This window comes from Schistocerca cancellata, chromosome 2 (assembly GCF_023864275.1).
Source record: "Schistocerca cancellata isolate TAMUIC-IGC-003103 chromosome 2, iqSchCanc2.1, whole genome shotgun sequence".
Classification (NCBI taxonomy): Eukaryota; Metazoa; Arthropoda; class Insecta; order Orthoptera; family Acrididae; genus Schistocerca; species Schistocerca cancellata.
Genome location: NC_064627.1, coordinates 800,273,360 through 800,298,996, shown reverse-complemented (window position 1 = coordinate 800,298,996; position 25,637 = coordinate 800,273,360). Strand labels below are relative to the sequence as shown.

The 25,637-nt window shown below is 39.1% G+C and overlaps 1 protein-coding gene across 1 annotated transcript in view; it reads right to left on the bottom strand.

Annotated features, from left to right (window-relative positions):
- The window catches only part of LOC126162660 (vacuolar protein sorting-associated protein 11 homolog), a 202,161-nt gene extending 186,873 nt beyond the window's left edge, over nucleotides 1–15,288 (bottom strand). The window contains exons 1-2 of the mRNA XM_049919301.1: nucleotides 15,096–15,288; nucleotides 9,931–9,999 (exon numbers count right to left, since the gene is read on the bottom strand). Of these exons, the coding sequence (XP_049775258.1) occupies nucleotides 9,931–9,999; nucleotides 15,096–15,110 (84 nt within the window). The 5' untranslated portion in view covers nucleotides 15,111–15,288. The remainder of the gene's footprint in view (nucleotides 1–9,930; nucleotides 10,000–15,095) is intronic.
- Between the last annotated feature and the right edge of the window lie 10,349 nt (nucleotides 15,289–25,637).

Here is a 25,637-nt window from a genome sequence, read left to right as displayed (position 1 = left end):
GTGCCATGTCACCGGTCCACAACTGTTCATGATTGGTTTGAAGAATATTCTGGATAATTCAAGCAAATGGTTTGGCCACCCAGATCACCCAACATGAACTCCATTGAACATTTATGGGGCATAATCAAGAGATGGGTTTGTGTACAAAATCCTGCACTGGTAACACTTCCACAATTATGGAGGGCTATAGAGGCACCATGGCTCAATATTTCTGCAGCGGACTTGTTGAGTCAATGCCACATCAAGCTGCTGCACTAAACCGTGCAAAAGGAGGTCCAACGTGATATTAGGAGGTATCCCATGACTTTTGTCACCTCAATGTATTACCATTATTCCAGCCTGGATTTTCCATTGTCCGACTGTATTTATTTCACGATAGAGACACATTAGCAACAACCAAATTTCTTCCAATGAAAGACCAGTTTGTTGATACCATCACTGTAGAATGTTTGACCTTGTTGAAAGAACCACAACCTCACCTCTGCTTGCATCACTTCATCACTATCAAAGCACAGCCTATAGAGTGTTCTTTAAGTTTTGGAAACGTGAAAATCAAATGTGGCTACTTGGGACTGTATGAAGGATGATCCGATGACAGTGAACCCAAGGCATAGGACTGCTGCAGATGTCGCAGGACTTGTTTGTGGTCTGCCACTGTCATGCTGAAGGAGAGGCTGCTCTATGTATGGATGAAGTCTTTGAATTCGGCTTTCAGTTTTCTTACGGTCTCACTGTACCTTGCAGAGTTTATGGAGGTGCCTTTACGCATAATTCCAACTGTGCCACACTTTGAACATCCCAGAACACTGTGAGCATGACTTTGCCTGCTGATGGCATGTTCTTGAACTTTTTTGGCATTAGTGAGCCTTCGTGGCAGAACTCCTTTGATGATCTCTTGTTTTTGGAGACAAATTGGTGAACACAATTTTCATCATCTGTAACAGTGTTGTTAAGAAACTCATCACCCTCAGACTCAGAATGCAATAGAAATTGTTGACACATTTCCAATCTCCTCTGTTCCTCAGAAGTGAACATTTGAGGCACTCATCATGCACACAGTCTTCTGTACTGCAGTTCTGCAATGATGGCCTGTACATGCTCTCACGACATGTCATACTTATCTGAGAACTGTATCTGTGTCATCCAATGATGTTCTCTGACGAGTTCATCAACACGATTCCAATGAGTCTTGTTGGTTGTCACACGTGGTCATCCACTCTGAACTCGTGTCACGCATGTCAACGTTAGTACCACCACGTCCTTCATTATGAGCATAAAGAACCTAACATTGCACATTACTGATGTCAACACCTTCAGCACCATGCAAAGCTTTCATTCTTCTATAGGTTTCAGTTGGTGGCACATTTTCTGCCATGATAAATTTGACTACAGCACACTGTTGGGGTTGGGGGGTTGTTTGGAGGAAGAGACCAAACATCGAGGTCATCGGTCTCATCGGATTAGGGAAGGAATTCGGCCGTGCCCTTTCAGTGGAACCATCCCGGCATTTGCCTGGAGCGATTTAGGGAAATAATGGAAAACCTAAATCAGGGATTGAACCGTCGTCTTCCCGAATGCGAGTCCAGTGTCAGCACACTGTTGTCCACGCATCAACATAGTTATGTTACACACACTGCCATGTTCATCACAACAATTTAGAGTCTTCCTAGCAGAAGAGGGTTGCAACACACATCAGTATATATAAAAAAATTGATATTGAGGGCAGAATAAAAAAATTTAGAGGCATTACTTTTCAGCATTTGTATAGTTTTTCCCTCAGCCAGATCACTGTGGTCCTCAAACTTTCCTCTCCTGTTTTGGTATTTTTTAGTCACTTAATTTGATATCTGTAAGTATTTCACACTATACCAGAAATTTCTCTCAAAGTTTAATTTGAACTCTTGGCACTCTTGTCATAAAAAGTAACATAAAGTGTATCTATTCAGGCAGTTGTATTATTCTGCCGTACTTTTGCATTTATGGTTCAGATTTTTTTGTTGTATCTACTAGACATGAGTTTGTATGTCCTCTGTAGTTTTACAGAATTTTCATTGTTTGATCATTGATTTAGTACTAATAGCTTAATTTTATTTAATAAAATTGCAGCCAAATAGTCATATACAGTTACTTTGCTTAACACTTTACATTTTTGAATATTCATTTATACATTTCACTCTTCTACTGCACAGTTTTATGTGATATCGTTCACAGGCTTTGTTACACAGTTCACATACAGATGTTGTGGTTGGGTCATGATAAGTTTTGTTTTTGCAAATTATATGATGAAAGCTGTGAACAGATAATCTAGTTACAACATGTCACAGTTCGAAATTTGGTGCTGTCCATGAGCAGTTTGTCATTGCTTCGGTGCCATAGAACTCCGGCCATACTTTTTCTCGTTTATCCTCCATGATCTTCAGTTGATTTCTGGAAGCTCTGGTGTGTGGCATCATATAACAAAGTTTGATGTCTTCAATTAGGAATGTCTCTCTTGCTAGCAGCTACAGTAGACCAGATCTTGCTATCTTTGAGACACCTAGCGCTCTTTTTAGATAAGTCGATTTTACCTTTTCTAGTGTTTCTGGTAAAATAGTCCCCCATTCGGATCTCTGGGCTGGGACTACTCAGGAGAACTTTGTTATCAGGAGAAAGAAAACTGGCGTCCTACAGATCAGAGCGTGGAATGTCAGATCCCTTAATCGGGCAGGTAGTGTGGAAAATTTAAAATGGGAAATGGATAGGTTAAAGTTAGATTTACTGAGAATTAGAGAAGTTCAATGGCAGGAGAAACAAGACTTCTGGTCAGGTGAATAAAGGGTTATAAATACAAAATCAAATAGGGGTAATGCAGGAGTAGGTTTAATAATGAATAGGAAAATAGGAATGCTGGTAAGCTACTACAAACAGCATAGTGAACGCATTATTGTGGCCAAGACAGATACAAAGCCCACGCCTACTACAGTAGTACAAGTTTATATGCCAACTAGCTCTGCTGGCGTTCTACGGATCGGAGTGTGGAATGTCAGATCCCTTAATCGGGCAGGTAGGTTAGAAAATTTAAAAAGGGAAATGGATAGGTTAAAGTTAGATATAGCGGGAATTAGTGAAGTTTGGTGGCAGGAGGAACAAGACTTCTGGTCAGGTGACTACAGGGTTATAAACACAAAGTAAAATAGGGGTAATGCAGGAGTAGGTTTAATAATGAATAGGAAAATAGGATTGCGGGTAAGCTACCACAAACAGCATAGTGAACGCATTATTGTGGCCAAGATAGATACGAAGCCCACACCTACTACAGTAGTACAAGTTTATATGCCAACTAGCTCTGCAGATGACGAAGAAATTGAAGAAATGTATGATGAAATAAAAGAAATTATTCAGACAGTGAAGGGAGACGAAAATTTAATAGTCATTGGTGACTGGAATTCGAGTGTAGGAAAAGGGAGAGAAGGAAACGTAGTAGGTGAATATGGATTGGGGCTAAGAAATGAAAGAGGAAGCCACCTGGTAGAATTTTGCACAGAGCACAACTTAATCATAGCTAACACTTGGTTTAAGAATCATGATAGAAGGTTGTATACATGGAAGAACCCTGGAGACACTAACAGGTATCAGATAGATTATATAATGGTAAGACAGAGATTTAGGAACCAGGTTTTAAATTGTAAGACATTTCCAGGGGAAGATGTGGACTCTGACCACAATCTATTGGTTATGACCTGTAGATTAAAACTGAAGAAACTGCAAAAAGGTGGGAACTTAAGGAGATGGGACCTGGATAAACTGAAAGAACCAGAGGTTGTACAGAGTTTCAGGGAGAGCATAAGGGAACAATTGACAGGAATGGGGGAAAGAAATACAGTAGAAGAAGAATGGGTAGCTCTGAGGGATGAAGTAGTGAAGGCAGCAGAGGATCAAGTAGGTAAAAAGACGAGAGCTAGTAGAAATCCTTGGATAACAGAAGAAATATTGAATTTAATTGATGAAAGGAGAAAATATAAAAATGCAGTAAATGAAGCAGGCAAAAAGGAATACAAACGTCTCAAAAATGAGATCGACAGGAAGTGCAAAATGGCTAAGCAGGGATGGCTAGAGGACAAATGTAAGGATGTAGAGGCGTATCTCACTAGGAGTAAGATAGATACTGCCTACAGGAAAATTAGAGAGACTTTTGGAGATAAGAGAACCACATGTATGAACATCAAGAGCTCAGATGGAAACCCAGTTCTAAGCAAAGAAGGGAAAGCAGAAAGGTGGAAGGAGTATATAGAGGGTCTATACAAGAGCGATGCACTTGAGGACAATATTATGGAAATGGAAGAGGGTGTAGATGAAGATGAAATGGGAGATAAGATACTGCGTGAAGAGTTTGACGGAGCACTGAAAGCCCTGAGTCGAAACAAGGCCCCCGGAGTAGACAACATTCCATTGGAACTACTGACGGCCTTGGGAGAGCCAGTCCTGACAAAACTCTACCATCTGGTGAGCAAGATGTATGAAACAGGCGAAATACCCTCAGACTTCAAGAAGAATATAATAATTACAATCTCAAAGAAAGCAGGTGTTGACAGACGTGAAAATTACCGAACAATCAGTTTAATAAGCCACAGCTGCAAAATACTAACACGAATTCTTTACAGACGAATGGAAAAACTAGTAGAAGCCGACCTCGGGGAAGATCAGTTTGGATTCCGTAGAAATACTGGAACACGTGAGGCAATACTGGCCTTACGACTTATCTTAGAAGAAAGATTAAGGAAAGGCAAACCTACGTTTCTAGCATTTGTAGACTTAGAGAAAGCTTTTGACAATGCTGACTGGAATACTCTCTTTCAAACCCTGAAGATGGCAGGGGTAAAACACAGGGAGCGAAAGATTATTAACAATTTGTACAGAAACCAGATGGAAGTTATAAGAGTCAAGGGGCATGAAAGGGAAGCAGTGGTTGGGAAGGGAGTGAGACAGGGTTGTAGCCTATCCCCGATGTTATTCAATCTGTATATTGAGCAAGCAGTAAAGCAAACAAAAGAAAAATTCGGAGTTGGAATTAAAATCCATGGAGAAGAAGTAAAAACGTTGAGGTTCGCCGATGACATTGTAATTCTGTCAGAGACAGCAAAGGACTTGGAAGAGCAGCTGAATGGAATGTACCGTGTCTTGAAAAGAGGATATAAGATGAACATCAACAAAAGCAAAACGAGAATATTGGAATGTGGTAGAATTAAATCGGGTGATGCTGCGGGAATTAGATTCGGAAATGAGACACTTAAAGTAGTAAAGGCGTTTGGCTATGTGGGGAGCAAAATAACTGATGATGGTCGAAGTAGAGAGGATATCAAATGTAGACTGGCAATGGCAAGGAAAGTGTTTCTGAAGAAGAGAAATTTGTTAACATCGAGTATAGATGTTTCTGAGAGTATTTGTATGGAGTGTAGCCATGTATGGAAGTGAAACCTGGATGATAAATAGTTTGGACAAGAAGAGAATAGAAGCTTTCAAAATGTGGTGCTACAGAAGAATGCTGAAAATTAGATGGGTAGATCACATAACTAATGAGGAGGTATTGAATAGAATTGGGGAGAAGAGGAGTTTGTGGCACAACGTGACTAGAAGAAGGGATCGGTTGGTAGGGCATATTCTGAGGCATCAAGCGATCACCAATTTAGTATTGGACGGCAGCGTGGAGGGTAACAATTGTAGAGGGAGACCAAGAGAGGAATACATTAAACAGATTCAGAAGGATGAAGGTTGCAGTAGGTACTGGGAGATGAAGAACCTTGCACAGGATAGATTAGAATGGAGAGCTGCATCAAACCAGTCTCTGGACTGAAGACCACAACAAGAACAGTGTTTCTGGATTTTTTTTCTATCAGATGGTCCCATATAACCTCCATCCCATAGGCCAGAATTGGTAAGATTTTTGCATTGAATAATTTCATGGCCGTTTCAAGATTGAGTAGGAGGATGTTTTTGATGTCCTGTATTGCTATTATTGCTTGGGCTGCACATTATGTTGTGTTTTTGTTTAGCCTGTTGGTTGCAATGCCACCCCTAGGTATTTAAAGTCTGATGAGATTTTTATTTTTTGTCCTCTGATGTTGATTTCCGCATTCTTGGGTGTTCTGCCTCCTTTTCTGAGAATCACCATTTCTGTCTTTGTTATGTTTATGTGTAGTTTGTGTTCACTGCACCATTCATCTATTTTCTCAATGATTTTCTGCAGCTTCTGTATATCTGTTGATCCTATGGTTATGTCGTCAGCGTATGCATATATGTATACATCATCTTCATTTTCTCCAATTCGCAGTACTTCTAAAGTGGCAAGAATGTACAGCAAAGGGCTCATTGGGCCATCCTGTAAGACTTCGTTCGATTGCAGAATGAGGTTCGAAAAAGAGAGGCTGTATGATATTGTGATCAAGTTGTATTTGATGATTCACTTGATTATTCTTGCCCATACATTATCTTCTCCCATTGTGTTTTCCAGTTTTCGGACTATGAGATCTCTTTCCAGTAGGCCAAAGGCTTTGGTAAAGTCTATGAACACTGTGTAGAATATTTGTTTCTTTTGTAGCCCTTCATCAATGTTGTTTAGAAGAAGCCTGATTGCCGTAAGGGTTGATCTTCCAGATCTGAAGCCCATTTGTCATTCTGGGAGGTGACAGTCCACACAGGCTTTGATTTTTTGTGTAATTATCTTTGAAAACATCTTTAACTGAGTATTTTCCAGGGCTATGCCTCTGTACTTGTGTCTCCTCCACCTATGTAGAGAACTTCTATTATCAAGTGTCTCCATTGGGTCGGAATTCCACGCATTTGTCAAATAGTTTGATCCACACATGTTGGAGAGCCTCTTTCGCATCTTTTATACATGTTCATTATATATATTATCAGGTCCTGCTGCTTTCTTGTTCTTCAGTGTTTTTATTACTTCTTTTACATCTTCATTTAGAGGGTCCCATACAGTGTCTTTTTCCTTTGTCTGATGTTGTTTCTCTTTCTTTGGGGGTGTTTTGATTCCTCGTTTGTTGAGTATCTTACTGAAGTGGTCTTCCCATTCCTTCATGTCTATAATTGGTGTATGAGCCAGTCTTCATGGTCTTGCTCTGCTTCTATTTTTGCCTCTCTTTCTATGTTTTCTTTTTTCTTCTCTTCTATTAGCTTTTTTTGTAGATTTTCTTCCCTTCTGTGTATAGTTTGCGTGCTGTAGCATTCAGCATCGAACCATCTTTTTGCCGTCCTTGTTTCTGGGTTTGTTTGTATCACTGTTATTTTTTTAGGAGGTCTTCTATTTTTGTCTGTTGCTTTTTCAAGGTTTCCTTCCTCTATTAAAGTTTCTATTTGTGTTATTTGTTCTTGCTGGTTTGTTAATTTTTCTTTATCTAGTTTTCTTTGTGTGATTTGGAGGGTCATTCTTGCTGGTGGTGACGTGACATCATTTATTTTTATCTTCATTGGAATGTGTTTTCGTATAGACGTGATGGAGTCATGCCATATTGGTTGAATACTTCCTTTTATTTCTTCTCTTGTTAATGCGATATCAATGGTGCTTTTCCCATTGTGGCATATATATGTAGGCATCTTTCTATCGTTCAGCAGCGTGAAACCATCTTCTTCTAGGGTTTCAACGACTGGTCTTGTTTTATAGTTCTCCGTGTCTATTCTGCAGTTGAGATCGCCTGCAATAATGGTGGGTTAGCTGTCGCATTGGTTGATGAGTGTGACTATTTCATCAATTATTTCTACAGCATTTGTGTGCAGTTGGAAATAGGCTGCGATTATGTTTATGTTTGATGCTTCTACTAACATACTATTTTCTTGTTTTATGAATTTTTTTGTGGGGGTCATCCAGGGTTTCAGTAGGATAGATACTCCTCCCAAGGGCCATCCTGTTTCTCCCTTCTTTGCCATTAGGTGAAAATTGTAGAAATCTTTATGTTGCCAGCTGTCTATCAGGAAGGTTCATGTTAGAATTGGAAGATCTGAGTTTTGCACAATGTCTGTTGGTGTTAAGTTAAGAGCACTTTTTATTCCCTTTGTATTCCACAAGACTGCTTTTATTTCTTGTTCTTCTGGTTTTCTTCTTATTTTAGTTGAGCTCTGCTCCCCCTTCCATTGATCATCTTGGGAAACGAAATCAACATACTTTTACGTTTTCTGGTCAGAATTCTGGTTCTTGTGTGATTTGTAGAACTTCAAACGGAATGCCTGCTCTGAAAGCTTTTTTGTTGCCCAGTGTGCACAGTTCTTCACATTCTAGTTGTCCCAGTATTCCACTCTTGTTGAGATATTTCACTATTGTATCAGTTGTGGTGGTTCTCTTTAAGTTACTGATATATAGCCATGCTGTTGTTTCTGATGCTTGCATTCCTTCTTTTTTTAACCCATTATGGTTTTATTTTTACTCTGGTTTCTTCTGCTGTACTAGCTCCTCCCTACCACAGTACTCCAAGTTGGTTCCTCTAGTTCATTAACCTGATTTCAGGTTTTATTACGTTGCTCATGAGCATTGATTTGGACTTGTGGCTGCCTTTCTTGCTGGAGCAGAGGATTTCAGTATAATGTTGTTTCCCTTGGCTTAACTTTGTTGTTGTACTTAGTTTGTATGTTGTTTCCATCAGTTTTGATTTTCCCTGGTTCTAGGTGACTTTCCTTTTCTAGAGTTTTCTTTATTTGCTCCTGTATTAATATCCTTAGTTGGTTTTTTTAGGAAATCAGTTACCTCCTCCATTTTATACCTCAATTCTCTCATTTCTGTTTTATTTTCGTCTTTTTTTTGCATTTTCCGAAGATGTCTCCGCTGAAGTTCTTTTCAGATCCTGTAGGTGTCTCTTCCGTCTGCCTCTGTCCACTATGTGCTGTTTCCTGTGTTTCCTCAATAGATGTCGCTAAGTGTCCAGCAGTCCACTGTTCCCTATGTGCTGTTTCCTGTGTTTCTCCGATAGATGTCGCTAGTTGTCCGGCAGTGCAGCTACCTTCTTCCTCACTCGTCTCCTCTTGCTGGATGTTCCTAACCTCTCTCATAGGATTCCTGTTCTCCTCCTCCTTTGCTTTTGTTTCGTTTTTCAAAGATTCTAAGCATTTTCTTATTTCATTCACCGCATATAGTAATTCGTTCTTCATTTCCTTCTCCATATATCCTCCTCCTTCTGCCACTTCTCCAATCTTCATAAGTGTGTCCTCAATATGTCGCACTGCACTGTCCGCCATCTTTAGTTTAATAATACCACCTAAATATCTAAATCCATAGGTCTGCAAATATGCTGATTAAATGTTGATAGTTTAGAAAAGGTCTGGCCTCATACAGAATATGGAACTCCTTTTTTTTCTTTGTTTCTTTGAGACATCAGCTAATAGTCACCATTTTTTAATCACTAAAATGAACAGTGCTCAGACAAATCACCTCCTTCTCTGACACCTGCATTGACTCCCAATAGTGAAAAATGTTATTTCATAAATTTAACTGTTGTTGCTGTTACAAGTTTGTTTCATTGTCTTTTTACCAACTTCAAATTTCTCTAACATATTACAAAAAGTTTTTTCGGTCTATGAAATCATTGGCTTTCCTGGAGTCGGGCATATCTGAATTATGAAAGAGCATGTCTATCTCAGGTTTCTTTGAGTTTATGATAAGCAACCGATTATCTTATAAGTTTTATTGGAAGTACCAAGTACTTCACCTCTTGGAGCCAGAAACTCACTTTACGCAAACTTCATGTGGGTGGGGTTGAGGGAGAGATAGGCATGTAGGTTTAGTGCAAAAATTATACACAACATAACTCCAATCTGATCAATATTCTTAGTCTATGAGAGATGCCATACTTATCAAATACGAATTAATTGATCTAATTTAACTCTTCCATTACCAACTATTACTAGTTAAATAAGTACAGAGCTGAATACAAAAATAAAACCATTCAGGTGGCATACCTTTAGTGTCTCAGCTATTTTCCCATTGTCAACATCTTGAATCAACTCAAAAAAGTTGAATCGTCTCCACTGAAATCAACATACAAAGCAGACAATTAATTACAATTTTCTTGTATCAATATTTAAATAAAATATTTGTCAAACAATTAAAATAATTATTTTGTAAGTGCATTTCATACTTCACACCCCTTCAGAAGTAGACACACATCACAACATTAAAGATTTGCCAGCAGTATGAAAACTGTTTCAATAAATGAATATGGAGTATTAAAAGGGGATCAAAAGACTACACTAAAAAACTTCAGTTTGTGTAAATGAAGCACCAACATCAGTCATAACAAAAATTGCTTCACACATAATAAAGCCATTGGCAAATATTAACTCAACATTCAGTGGAATTCCTTTGCTACATCTCATTTGTAAGTAAATTACGTACTGACTACAGATCACATTGACAAAATCATGTTTTCAACAATTACAAACAAATAACAGCAAGTGAGAAACTGGAATCTTTGTATAAAACTGCCAGTCACGTACCAAAATAAATACACTCATTATTCTAGGCAAACAGCTTGAATGCAAACTACACATTAACATGAAAGTTAGAAAATGTATTAAAATTATGATCTAAATCTGATGCTATGTGATAAAGACTCAAAATATGAACTAAGGAAGTTTTTAAATCATTTTGCTATAAATTCATTGTGGTCATAAGTGCCCAAATCATAAAATACAAAGAGCCAGTTTCTGAGTAAAGCACTGTTTGGTTCCTGATGTTAGTTAACACACTGGAGACTAAATGGAATTAGTTGGTGGGTAAAACTACATCGACTAATGGCAAAAATTATGACTAATGATGAACATGCCATTTTTAAGACAACCAGCGCCCACACGCAAATATTAAACCTCCTTCGTCATATTGCTAAGGTGAGTATTCTACAACTTATGCTGTATCTGCCATAAAAACGAGAGATCAGATGGCACGCACGCACATGCACACACACACACACACACACACACACACACACACACACACACACACAAAGACGTAATGGATTAAAACACTGATACAGGATTAGAAATTGAAGTATTATATGTAGTTCACTACAGCAAGCGCAAAGCCTGTGTGTCGTCACTTATCAGATGACAATGGTTGAAAAGACAGTGTCCAATAGATACAGCAGCTAAAATTATCTCCTTGTGAGGACATGTGCTAGAAGAAATTTCCCAAGTTGTTGAGGGGAGGGGGTGAAACTCTCCGAGTTTGTACACAGAGAGAGGCAACCATTGTTTGTACCAGAGTCATCGAATGTTTCTAACAATGCTGATATAATGTGTGCGGACTTCACACCTACAAGGTCCAGGTACCTTAATTGAAAGATTAGCAGCAGTGTTAGTAACCTCATTCCTGACACGTTGCTGTGCCCAGGAGCCTCTATGAATGACACGCTGGTACTAGCATCAGCAGGTGTGTGATGGCAATCCTACATTCACTTTACTAAAGGGCACAGAGGTTCTGGAGAGCACTGAGGGAATCTGGCCACACAATACATTTAGAGAATCTATGCTGCCGTATGAATAGGCAGCCAGATTAAGGGGCTAAAAGCCTGACAGTAAAAATCAAGCACTGACCTAAAAGGCAAAACCTAAAACACTCTCCATCAACAACAAATGCACATTCTATACTGTGGTCACCATTAGAGCAACAAGAGTAAATGAAAATGCTATCCTAAAGGTACTACTTGGACAAATGATCAAAGCTGGAGTACTGTTCTTCAGAAATGAAATAAGATGGACATGGACTTTTGCAAGAAGCCAAGGGGAGGAAAGACTCTCAGTCTTTAGAAATGTGACAGGTAATGTGAAATGAAGTTTTCACAGAGAATACAAAAGCAGATTCCAGAAGGCTGCAAAGAAGCAGAATGTGCTAAAATGGATGCATAATGTGGATGACTGGACACAGCATACAATTGGAAAGCTTATCTGCAGAGTAGAACATCACACCTAAATGACAGCAGTAGTTCGGAAGCTCCCACCTAAACTCATATCTGGACTGGAGCAAAAGGCACCTGTGGTAACATGGCTCATATGACGATGGTGGTGATGAATGGTGTTATGACAATGTAAGATAGGATGGTCGTGCACATGAATATTCTATATCCCCATAATCAAGTTCTGATTGGACTAAAGACTGATACAAACGAAAAAAGACTGTTCCGTCTGTTTTAAAAGAGGTGCCACTTAAACACACATGACCTTCAGAGAAAGGATACAATGTGGTATCACATAAGGGAGGCCCATTTTAGTTTTCTATCAAGCATTAACCCCCAAAAATTTTGTGGTATTGATAAATGGAAGAGCAGAAGGGTGGAGATGTAAGGATGACCTGCAAGGAACTACAACCACCAGATACTCATACAGACTGTTTTTCTGCCACATATGTGGAAGCAGTTATCTATGCTTCACAAATAGGGGTGGTCGAGGCAGTGCTGACTTTGCCACTCAAGTAAACAGATCCACTGAGACTTGCAATACGACTGATGACCTTAGAAGTTAAGTCCCATAGTTCTCAGAGCCATTTGAACTTGCAATACATAATGAAATTATTGACAAAGAGATAGAGCCTGATATTCTCAGTGCTACAGAGTTGATAATGGGGTTGACTGCTGTAGCAAATAAGGCCAATCTTTTAGAACCTTCAGATGGTGGAACAGAAATAAAAAATTTTGTGGAGAAGTTTTCTCTTGGAATGTTGAATAATAAATTATTTTCTAATGATAGGGAAGCAAATCAATCATGCACAATTCAAACAAACTCTCCCAGTTGTGCAACAATGCTGATATCAGTGGTCACATGAATATTTTCACACCCACAGACATGGTCCTAGGCATCCACACAGCACACAAGCCTGCCAGGTTCGTCATACTGTATAGTCAGCAGTAGCAAATCATACAACTACCACAGCACATACAAGAGACCTTGTGAGCCCAGATGTGTCAACACGAACTATTGTTAACCGGTTATTAGTAGTGAAACTATAGGTGCGCACACACACCTCTAGCCTGTCTTCCACTCACACTACAGAATTGATGTGCACAGCTCAATTGGTGCTATTGGAGGATCATTTGGTGATGGGATGGCATGCTGTGGCCTTCAGTGATGAAAGCTGATTCTGCCTGCATGCAAGTGATGGTCATTAGCACATACAATGTAGACCTGGTGAGTGCCGTCTCGTAAAACACATTTGTTCAAGACACACTGGCCCCACCACAGGCCTTATGGTATGGTGTGTGATAATCTACAATTCCTGTACAACTTTAGTATTTCTGAAGGGGACACTAATCAGCACTCATTAGAAGCACAATGTTGCTAGACACCGCCCATGATCTCAATGTGCTCTGCAAGACAGTCAGCAACATCCCTGGCCAGCACGACTTCCAGACTGCTTTGCCACCTGTGGAGGCTACATCACATACTAATATGGTTGGGTCAATACCTAGTACCTCAGAACCACTTGTGCTATTGAAATATTAATGTTATCATTTCATGTACTGCATATGCATTGTTGGAATACATCTTGAAGGAATTGGAAACCTTTAAAAAGAGTGTGCCAATTTTTTCCCCCAGCAGCGCATTATCACATTAAACTACAAACCCTATTGAGATTTTCATGGGAACAGATGGTTTTGGGCTGGCAGAGTTCTCGTTATTAATGCCATCAAACATGTTAACAACTTGAAAATAAAGACCACAGTGAGAAACCTGGGATTTTTATCAAGTATGTAGCTGCAACTAGGAAATGGGTGCAGTAGCCATACACAAATGAAAATGAGTATTATGACATATACACAGGCTTTGCCAACTAATAACAAAATTGTCACCTTCAAACTTAATCCAAGCCTCATGCTATCTGACTGTGTCTATAAACCACCTTTCTGTGACGAAATGTTGGTGTTACAATCTCAAAACCAAACTATCACCTTTCATCCATAGCTATACTTCATATTACTCTGTAGTTCACTCTTGACACTGCAGCCTCCTTAAAACAAAAAGATCTAATGTACACTAGTATACCATGTAATGGAAAATATTGAACTGATGGAACCTGTTAGAAAAGAGGGAAGCATTCAGGGAGATGATGAAACATTTTCTCAAATGATGGATACTTATTTGAAATGCAAGAATGTTTAAGTTTCTCATATAATGCTGTTCCACTAAAATGGAATGAGAAAGTTCAATCATTTTCCTCAGTTATATTCTATGTCATAATTCTGGGATTATTTTGAGCATTCCCAATTATTATTCCTACTCAACAAAAGGCTAATAGCTACTTTTTTTGTAACAATTACATTGTCAGTTCACAATCTTAAGATAGCTGATGTTCCAGCATTAGGGATATTAACATCATAGGTATCCCAGTACATACATTCTCTCAAGGGATTTGTAATTAGTAACACAGAACTAAAAAGGAAATTAACTAGTCACTATGTTAATACTTGACACACAAAAAATGAACTTGATCACTGAACAGAATAATGTAGCCTACACTTCTTACAATTTAAAAAAAAAATGATTGAAACCTGAATGGAAAAGTCAACAATACATCTAAAAACTCACGTTCAACTGAAATACATTATTGTCGAGTGCATCTATAAGATTTATCGAGTGCATCTATAAGATTTATTTGATACTGCAGTTCCTACTGGTAATTACGAGTCTTTTACATTCGAATTTGGCACTCATATGCACACGCTATGATAAATCTATCGTTTCATTAGTACTTTATCCTTCCCTCCCCTCTCCTATTTTCTGCTGTTATTAATAAATGTTCTGTATAACACCCTTCCCACCCCTCTCCTATTTTCTGCTGTTATTAATAAATGTTCTGTATAACACCTCTGCTGTTAACATTTTGCACACAGTTGAACTTTCATAGCTCCTTCAAAAGGGTAGGATGATATTTCAATTTTGGTTTCAATTAATAACGACATACAAAATGGTGAGGAAACCCTCAGAAAAAAAGAAAGCACGATCTGTACTGTCATATAGGCTACATCACACCTACAAGTGAAATGGAGAAATTAATAGGAATGTTATTAGTGATATTACATGAGCTTCGATTACGCGACGGTCGAGGTAAAATAACAATTCTTGTCATATCATACCTCTAGGAATGCCATCTTGTATTAATTCACTTATTTAGTACTTCTTATTTTTGGTTACACATCTCACACATTCATAAGCCTCTCAGAACACGAAATAACTTCATTTATGACATCTGTCAAACACGAATTTCAACCCACAACAACAAAGTGTTTACATTCTCCTTCTCCCTTCTAATCGACACCTAAGATATTGTTGGGAATATACTCCCCTCTAGCAGACGATTACAAACATTATGGCACAACCTTCGACCATAGATACTATTTATGGTCGAAGGGCACAACGCGTGATAAACGATTTGGTAAACACTGAAGATATGCTTGTTTGGATAAGGTTTATTTTTCAGCACCATCGCGTACAACGTCTATATGGAATTACCTGTTCGGCCGTTACCTGCTATCATCATCTGAAGAGTTTAGGGATGTGGAATAGAATGATCACATAGGCTCAGTCGTAAGCAAAGCAGCAGGTAGGTTTCAGTTCATTGGTAGAATACTAGGGAAATGCAATCAGCCTACAAGGGAGACTGCTTACAAATCAGTCGTGCGACTGCTCGTAGAATATTAATCAGGTGAGTGGTGCCCGTACCAAATAGACCTAGAAGGGGATATTGAACATATACAGTGAAGGGCAGCACGAATGGTCACGGGTGTATCTGACCAGTGTGATAGTGTTACAGAGATGGTGAAAAAAAAAACAAGAGAACTGGCAGCCTATTGAAGACACACGTAAACTATCCCGAGAAAGCCTATTGCAAAGTTTCAAGAACCAGCTGTTAGCGATGACTCCAGGAATGTACCACAACCCCCTACATATCGCTCCCACAGAGTTCGTGATGACAATATTAGGTTAATTATAGTACAAAAGTAGCTATTTAAAAAAGGATTCTTCCCGCGCTTCATGCGTGAACTGAACGGGAACAAAATCTTAATAATTGGTTCAATGGGGCGCATCCTCTGCCATGCATTTCACAGGGGTTTGCAGAGTATATATGTAAGTGTATGAAATAGCTGGTAACTGTCAAAACCAGTAATTCTTTATTGAAATTTTGTATGAGTGTGGCTGAAAAAAACTGTTTAAAAATATTTCCAAAACTAAGGGTAAATTGAAGTAATTACAGAGTACTATTGCCTACATGAATGTTTTTAATAGTATTCTGAATGCGTCTTTTGGACTAAGTTTGTCCTTAAGTAAACATACCTCGCATAGGGCCATCATAAGTATGTTGATATAGGGGATGCAGATTCTGCAGTTAGGAATTTGAAGTGCCACTTGAATGCTACAGAATAAAGCTGTACGATAACTACAAAAGTTTTGTAGTCCAGGTGCTCTTTAAAACACCAGCGTTGCGTTGAAGAATAATGAAGAAAAACACGTGCATAATTTTGTTTTCTCTTAATTTCTTACACTGACAACAAGTTGTAGAAGTAACGCACACTTTTCCATGAGCACTCAACTTTGCAATGATAGAAGAAATTTTCATCGTACGATTTAGTACTGCATACAGACGGGATGTCAACCAAATTTCATGGTAATCTTTCCGTCGGATAAGCACGTTAAGTACGGACTGTCCCTTGATGGTCTTTGAGAAGAGTAGACTATGTGCTCTTCGTCCTTTCTGCGCTGCATTATTTTCCAAGATGATGGTAGGTAGTGAAGCGTGGGCGTGTGTTATCGCCGCTGACGGTGCTAGACGTTCAGTGAATTGGCCTTAATGCCGCACCCACGCACTATGTCCAAGGAAGATGCTTGGTGACGGGAACGTTACGGGAATTGATGAGAGTTGTTTTGTCAGTGACATATATTTATTTTGCCATACTTCGCTAAACATTGCAAACAGACTCTTTAATGTCCGTCCTGGCGCATTGTACTGGCGTTACGACTCGATCACCGATTCTGGAGGGTACACACTCCTGTGATAAGAACGCTGCGCTGCCGCGTAAATTGTGCAAAACAAAAGGACGCGTCTCTCAACGGTCGGTACTGGCGCGACTCGCGGATCGTCGCGTCTTTCGCAGACGAATGAAAGACACCACTAAACGAAAGAATGAGCAAAACTTAACGAGCGCGTTTGAGAGGAGTCACTTTAACTCGATCCACATGGTCGGCGGCGAGTACCATCGGAGACGTGTTTCGCGCTGCGTTGTCCACCTCGCACTGCCTGCCAACTTTGTATCGTGCAGGCCGGTGCGCCTAGCACCGTTGCCAAAATTTGGCGTAAAGCTGGGTTCAAACACACATCTAAAGTGGCGCCACAGCTTGTGGCTTTCTGTAGCGCATGGTGAGCTACCGTTCACAAAGGACGCTACAAATTCTATGTAGTTGCACAGCTTCCAATATGGCTTCAATTGAAATGATATGGGAACCGCGCGACTGCTACGGTCGCAGGTTCGAATCCTGCCTCGGGCATGGATGTGTGTGATGTCCTTAGGTTAGTTAGGTTTAAGTAGTTCTCAGTTCTAGGGGACTGATGACCTCAGATGGTGAGTCCCATAGTGCTCAGAGCCATTTGAACCATTTTTGAAATGATATGGGCGGCTGTGAATGTTATAATGCAGTTATGGCATTAGAGGTGTGACAAGAGTTAAATACACGGAGGACGAAACCCAAATTTTGGGTCTGAATATAAATATCGCACAGGGATAAATCAGACGCCACAGGCACAGTTATAAAAATAATAACACTCGGAGACGAAAGTGTTGTCTGCAATGGAAAACTAACCAACACATGGCATGTAAATACCATCAGCAGGCACATCGCCCTCCCAAGGTTTTAGAACATTTTTGTATTCGTTGATATAGGAATTTCGAATAACTAGTTTTGGTTTAACAGCTTACATATGTAAGTTTTTTTATTTATTCATTCGAAAATCTTTTAAGTTACGTGATGTATCATTGATGTGCAGCCCTGGTTTGCACACACACACACACACACACACACACACACACACACACACACACACACACACACACACAATCAAACATAGGTTGCTGTTCTTGTAGTTTCAGAAGCTGCGAAAGTGTACCTGCCGACTACTGTTTTCACTTTTTTCAGAAGTAAAAAATGAAAACACAGTTAAATTGTATGGAGTACAGCAGCAATTGCTGCATGATAACTACGACAGAATGCTTTTGTTTCGAAATACTGCCATCAGCGACCAGTGTTGGAAGCAAAGTGGTGCAACAAAGTACAACCAAGCTGAACTTTTTATGGCATGACAAAACTTGCTGATGTGGATAGATTTGACAGTGTCTAGCAAGAAAATTAGGATTGTGTCAGTATATTCGCATTGTGAAGGGACAGATCAAGATAAGATGGATAGTTTTTATGAGGCACTCAGTGATGTAGTTGTTAGAGTAAAGGACAAGGACAGTGTTCTCCTCATGGGTGATTTTAACGCCAGGATTGGAAATCGAACAGAAGGGTATGAAAAGGTTATGGGTAAATTTTGAGAGGATATGGAGGCCAACAGGGACGGGAAACAACTCTTGGATTTCTGTGCCAGTATGGGCTTAGTAATCACAAACTCCTTTTTTAAACATAAGAACATTCACCGGTATACTTGGGAAGGCAGGGGAACCAGATCTGTCATTGACTATATAATAACAGATCAGGAATTCAGGAAGGCTGTGAGGGACACACGTGTATTCAGGGGATTCTTTGATGACACTGATCATTATTTAATCTGCAGTGAAATTGGGATTGTGAGGCCGAAAATGCAGGAGGTCAGGTCCATATGTAGGAGGATAAGAGTGAAGAAACTTCAGGATAAGGAAATCAGGCACAAGTACATAACAGCGATCTCAGGAAGGTACCAGTTAGTTGAATGTAGCCAATTACAGTCATTGGAAAAGGAATGGACAAGGTACAGGGACACAGTACTAGAAGTGGCTAAAGAATGTCTTGGAACAGTAGTGTGTAAAAGTAGGAAGAAGCAAACAGCTTGGTGGAATGATACAGTCAAGGCAGCCTGTAAAAGGAAAAAGAAGGCGTATCAAAAATGGCTACATACCAGAACCCAGGTAGACAGAGAAAGTTATGTTGAAGAAAGAAACAAAGCCAAACAGATAATTGCAGCATCCAAGAAGAAATCGTGGGAAGACTTTGGAAACAGGTTGGAGACTATGGGTCAAACTGCTGGAAAACCATTCTGGAGTGTAATTAGCAGTCTTCGAAAGGGAGGTAAGAAGGAAATGACAAGTATTTTGGACAGGTCAGGAAAACTGCTGGTGAATCCTGTGGATGCCTTGGGAAGATGGAGGGAATATTTTGAAGAGTTGCTCAATGTAGGTGAAAATGCGATCAGTAATGTTTCAGATTTCGAGGTAGAATGGGATAGGAATGATGATGGAAATAGGATCACATTTGAGGAAGTGGAAAAAATGGTCAATAGATTGCAGTGCAATAAAGCGGCTGGGGTGAATGAAATTAAGTCGGAACTCATCAAATACAGTGGAATGTCAGGTCTTAAATGGCTACACAGGATAATTGAAATGGCCTGGGAGTCGGGACAGGTTCCATCAGACTGGACAAAAGCAGTGATCACACCAATCTTTAAACATGGAAACAGAAAAGATTGTAACAACTACAGAGGTATCTCTTTAATCAGCGTTGTGGGTAAAATCTTCTCAGGTATTGTTGAAAGGAAAGTGCGAGTATTAGTTGAGGACCAATTGGATGAAAATCAGTGTGGGTTTAGGCCTCTTAGAGGTTGTCAGGACCAGATCTTTAGCTTACGGCAAATAAAGGAGAAGTGTTATGAGTGGAACAGGGAATTGTATCTATGCTTTATGGATCTAGAAAAGGCATATGACCGGGTTCCTAGGAGGAAGTTATTGTCTGTTCTACAAGATTATGGAATACGAGGCAAACTTTTGCAAGCAATTAAATGTCTTTACATGGATAGTCAGGCAGCAGTTAGAGTTGACGGTAAATTGAGTTCATGGTTCAGAGTAGTTTCAGGGGTAAGACAAGGCTGCAACCTGTCTCCACTGTTGTTCATATTATTCATTGATCATATGTTGAAAACAATAGACTGGCTGGGTGAGATTAAGATATGTGAACACAAAATAAGCAGTCTTGCATATGCGGATGACTTAGTTGTGATGGCAGATTCGATTGAAAGTTTGCAAAGTAATATTTCAGAGCTAGATCAGAAATGTAAGGACTATGGTATGAAGATTAGCATCTCCAAAACGAAAGTAATGTCAGTGGGAAAGAAATATAAACGGATTGAGTGCCAAATAGGAGAATCAAAGTTAGAACAGGTGGACGGTTTCAAGTACTTAGGATGCATATTCTCACAGGATGGCAACATAGTGAAAGAACTGGAAGCGAGGTGTAGCAAAGCTAATGTAGTGAGTGCTCAGCTACGATCTACTCTCTTCTGCAAGAAGGAAGTCAGTACCAAGACTAAGTTATCTGTGCACCGTTCAATCTTTCGACCAACTTTGTTGTATGGGAGCGAAAGCTGGGTGGATTCAGGTTACCTTATCAACAAGGTTGAGGTTACGGATATGAAAGTAGCTAGGATGATTGCAGGTACTAGCAGATGGGAACAATGGCAGGAGGGTGTCCACAATGAGGAAATCAAAGAAAAACTGGGAATGAACTTTATAGATGTAGCAGTCAGGGCGAACAGGCTTAGATGGTGGGGTCATGTTACACGCATGGGAGAAGCAAGGTTACCCAAGAGACTCATGGATTCAGCAGTAGAGGGTAGGAGGAGTCGGGGCAGACCGAGGAGAAGGTACCTGGATTCGGTTAAGAATAATTTTGAAGTAATAGGTTTAACATCAGAAGAGGCATCAATGTTAGCACTGAATAGGGGATCATGGAGGAACTGTATAAGGGGGGCTATGCTCCAGACTGAACGCTGAAAGGCATAATCAGTCTTAAATGATGATGATGATGATGATGATGATGATGACAAAACTTGCATCGTTTGAGTTTCGCCATTAAAAACTGCGAGTCCACACATGCAACTGTATTGTAACTGCAGTGTGCCACCATTTGTGCAGACACTTTTGTTGTATGTATGAACCCGGCCTAACGGTAAATCTGTGCGAGCAAGCCGGTGAATTCTAGACACTCTTTGCTTTTGTCAGCTGTGACCGTAATTCCGCCGTTCGGGCGGTTCTGCATTGTTTTTACCTCCTTTTCAGTGAAAGCCATCTATAACGTCATGACTAAGTTTTGGTCATGGGAAGAACTTGAGGACAAAATTTTGTTGTTTTTAATCCCATTCTCTCTCTGCATCTGGACGACTATTAAGCCTGGTTCAGACACTCAATAAAAAGTATCGCCACAGTTAGTGGCGTACTGCAGATATGTGTGGAACTTCTGGTTTGCAGTGGTACAACTTAAGAGATGCAACTTTTGTCATTCCACAAAAATTTCAACTTGGTTGAGCCACGGTATAGCGCCAAGTGTGATATGGCAGCTGTTAAATTAAAAATTAGTTATTTGAAATCCCTACAACAACGAGTACAATAAGATTCTACAACTCGGAAGAGTGACATGTCTGCAGATGATATTTATATGCCAGCTGTTGGCTAGTTTGCAATAGCATACAGCATTTTCGTTTTCGTACGTCATTTCTTTTATAAACGTCTTTGTGGGCCTTGATTTATCCCTGCATGAAATCTATTCTCGGATCCAACATTTGGGATTCGTCTTCCTTGTACTTAACTGTTGTCACAGCGCTAATGCCATGACTTGCACTATAACATTATTATCCACCTAACGATTTAAGTTAAGTCTATATTGAAAACAGTAAAACTTTGTAGAATTTACGGCGTCCTGTGTTAATGGTAGCTCATGGAGCCAGTACAGAAAGCCACAAGTTATGGCGGCAGGTTAGTTATGTGTGTGAACCTGGCTTTACTTACTGTACACTGTAAATGGGTATAGCCCACCATGTCTTGCAGAAGTAATACATTCTTCATTTATCTTCAATGCATTAAGTGTCCAGTTGAACACCACCCTTGCCCATAGCCATTGGTCCCAGTTGTAGTCTACATTGTAGTGGCAGGGAGTCAGACAAAGGTGTGGAGATAGCTTCCCCCACTGGCAAAAAGTAGAACTAGCAGCTTAAACCACTACCGGGTCTCAATTACTGTATGCCATAACAGTGTACTAATCTTCTCCTTTTCTGATTGTTATACACCTTTCAGACATGCCATTCTCAATACACATACACATCTCGTCTTCCAGTAGCAGCAGCTGCCCTTAGTCATGACATCGAAACACGATTATTTAAATTCAACAAGTCTGTGACTACATGTGCTGAAGAGACAATTGGTTGGTAGAAAGGAACATGGAAGAGCAGCGGATTCAAGACTTAATTTGGCATCTGAAGATGAAAAAAATTAGGATCAAGCAACAGAATCAACAAGCTAAAGATCAAGAAAAGTTTCAAATGGCAAGGAAAAAAATATGCTGAGTTAGACTGCAGAGTCAAAAGCAGTTGTAGATATGACAACAACAAAAAGAGTGGTTTCAACATAAAGGTAATGAGGTTCGAAATGGTGCCTCTCAAAATGACACCATGACATTATACAATATCTTTCGAGAACTTATTTAGGGCCATTTATACTAATACATAGGCTTAGGTGGCCAACCAGTGTGACATAATTTTTGTGGCGGCAGAGGACAGAAAAAATTAATTTCAAATTAAACAGCGAAAAAAATGAGCAAATGAGGATAAGAAAATTAAAAACAGAAAAAAATTAAAACATTTAATTTTTTGCAAAATCGTACAGAACTGTTACTTAATAAGTCTTTGCTTACTTTGATGGAAATAAACATGTTATCTACAGCTACCTCAAATCTAAAGCACCCACTAATGAATACAAAACGGAAACAAACATAACCTTGATTGATCTCTGTCCAGTACTGGAGAGGGGCACATGCACTGGCTTGTAATCATATTGCGACTTGATACTACACATCCCTCGGTTCCTGTTTTTGTTTTCGTCTTTGCATTTCATTGGTCAGGCGTCAATTTTACTGAGTAGTTCTATTGATGTTTTTAGTTCTCCTATTATTTCCTGTGGATAATCGGTCATATATTCACAAGCTAGATTTGCTATCTTTTCTTCCCTACATATCTAAAAGGAGTAAAAGGAAAGTGCAGTTCATCATATCAGTACACAAAAATGAGCTGGTATCTGTCTGTAAGTTTGTCTCTGAGTGACTGACACACACAGAATGAGAAAAGAACTACATTGTATTTTCTCAGACACATTAGCTGTAGTTTTCTTAAAATTTGACATATACACAAACAATAAGCAGGAAGAGTTTGTCATGACTTGTTTATTGATGGGACATAATTGTAAAACTTGTGTGCCTTGTATTTGCAAGCTGTTGCCTCAATAGACTTTTCATCTGAAATAAGTAGGCTATAAAATTAAAATAAAATACTATCATCTAGAGAATTACTTCTAATAAATTTTAAATGTTACTCATAGGGGGGAGCACATAAAAAGAATGCTACATTTTGATTTTGTACTGAAATTTCTTTGGGTTATGTACAAAGAATATTCATAGTGCAGTAACTTTGTTTAAAGAAACTATTTAATGGAAAAATAATGTACTTAACAAAAGTTTCTTTGCTTAGTCTTTAATGACCACAATGAGCAACTCACTGGGCTATAACCATTCGCTTGTCCCTAACTTAGGGCCATTGACCCCAGAGAAGGGAAAGAGCCGGTGCCCTTAGACAAACACCCATGCCTCACTAGGATTTGAACATGGATCCATCTCAGACAAATGGTCAGAGGCAAAGTGCTTTGACCCCTGCACCACTGGAATGTCTAGTAATAGTTGTAGAACTCTCAATAGAAAATGAAAACAAGGTATCATTTATTTATTTCATCATAAGAAAGTGGATACTGAAAAAAATGAGATTGATTCCTCTATCTAAAAATATTTCAGTTAAAACAGAAACTAAATAACACCACAATGTAAAAGTGAGATTCATTCCTCAGTCCAAAAATATTTCAATATAAACAGAAACTAAATAACACCACAATTATCCAGATGACCTATTCTGATGCTTTGGTATTCCTCCCATCAGTATAACATAATTTCTAAACTCAAGGAAAAATTCATTTGCACCAGAAAATAGTTCAACACCTTCATTAGTCCTTTTCTTGCAATTAAATAGAATACGTAACTGATGACAAATTCTGTTGCGCTGGTATATTCAGCTGATTTCCAGTTTAAAATATTCAGCACATTCTTCTTATTTCAGTTATTTTGGAAAATTTCAAAAATTGAGGTCAAAAAATAGGAAAGTGAGGAAATTTTCCTATCCTTGATCGGTTTTAAAGCAACTGAGGAGAAAACATGAAAACTGAGGACTGTCCCCAGAAAATTAGGATGTCTGGTCACCTTAATTTAATGATTAAAACTGTAACAGGAGATTTGAATTGCAGTGCCATTGCATATTGGTGGTGGTGGAGGAGGGTGGATATTGGATGTCATTTTTCCATTCTCAACTAGAGCAGCAAAACACCTGGCAATGGCCCTGGACTTACTAGAACCCATGGTTTTTCAAACAGCCCCAAGGTAACAATGGCAAACTTCTCATCACAAAATTTTAACGAGCTACCTGATTTGTTGATTACTCCAAAGAAACCTTAACCACTCAATTAACTTAACACCGATAACTTTGAAAATGAGCCAAGAATGCAATTGCTATTGGTAAAAACAGGCGATATCACAGAAGCAGAGGTGTGTGCAGCAATAAGAAACTGAAACACAATAAAGCAGCTGGTTTGAATGAAATCTTGGCCGTAATTCTGAAATATGGGGATCCAGACATAATTCACCTCCTTAATAAACTGTGCAAGTTCCAGAAGAATGAAGGTGTGGCAGCATTGTTAAACTCCCAAAGAAAGAAAATCTAATCGACTCTGTAAATTGGACAGGTAACACGATTCTCTCGTTGGTAGACAAAGTATTTTATCTCTGTCTTCTAAATAGGATTCAAGAAACAGTAGATTGTCAACTATAAGAAGAGCAGGCGGGTTTTCAAAGTAATAAATTCTACTGTGAACAAATATTTGGTGTGCAAAATGTAACACAACAATGTATAGAATTCAACTATACACTGCACCTAAACTTCGTTGGTTTTTAAAAAGTATTTGACAGTATACCACAAAAATTATTTGGTGTATTGTAAGCCTATATGGAATTCCTGACCACATCACTCATGTTTACAGAAACGTGTATCTAGATTTGAGTTGTTGTATAACAAAAAACGATGGAACACATCTTTCTTAGTATTCTGACAGGATGCATTTTGTCACCATTCCATTTAATATTAATCACACATTTCACAATGAGAAAATCTATGGATAGATCCATCATGAGCATAAGTTTGAATGAGCAATCTAGGCTCGATTTCTCTGATGACATCATTCTTATGGAAGAAACTAACGACTACCAAGCTAAATAGAATGGCCAGTTCTAAACAGCAAAAAGTGAATAGTGGTAAAAAGAAAACACTGGGCATAGAAAGTTGAAATATACCTACT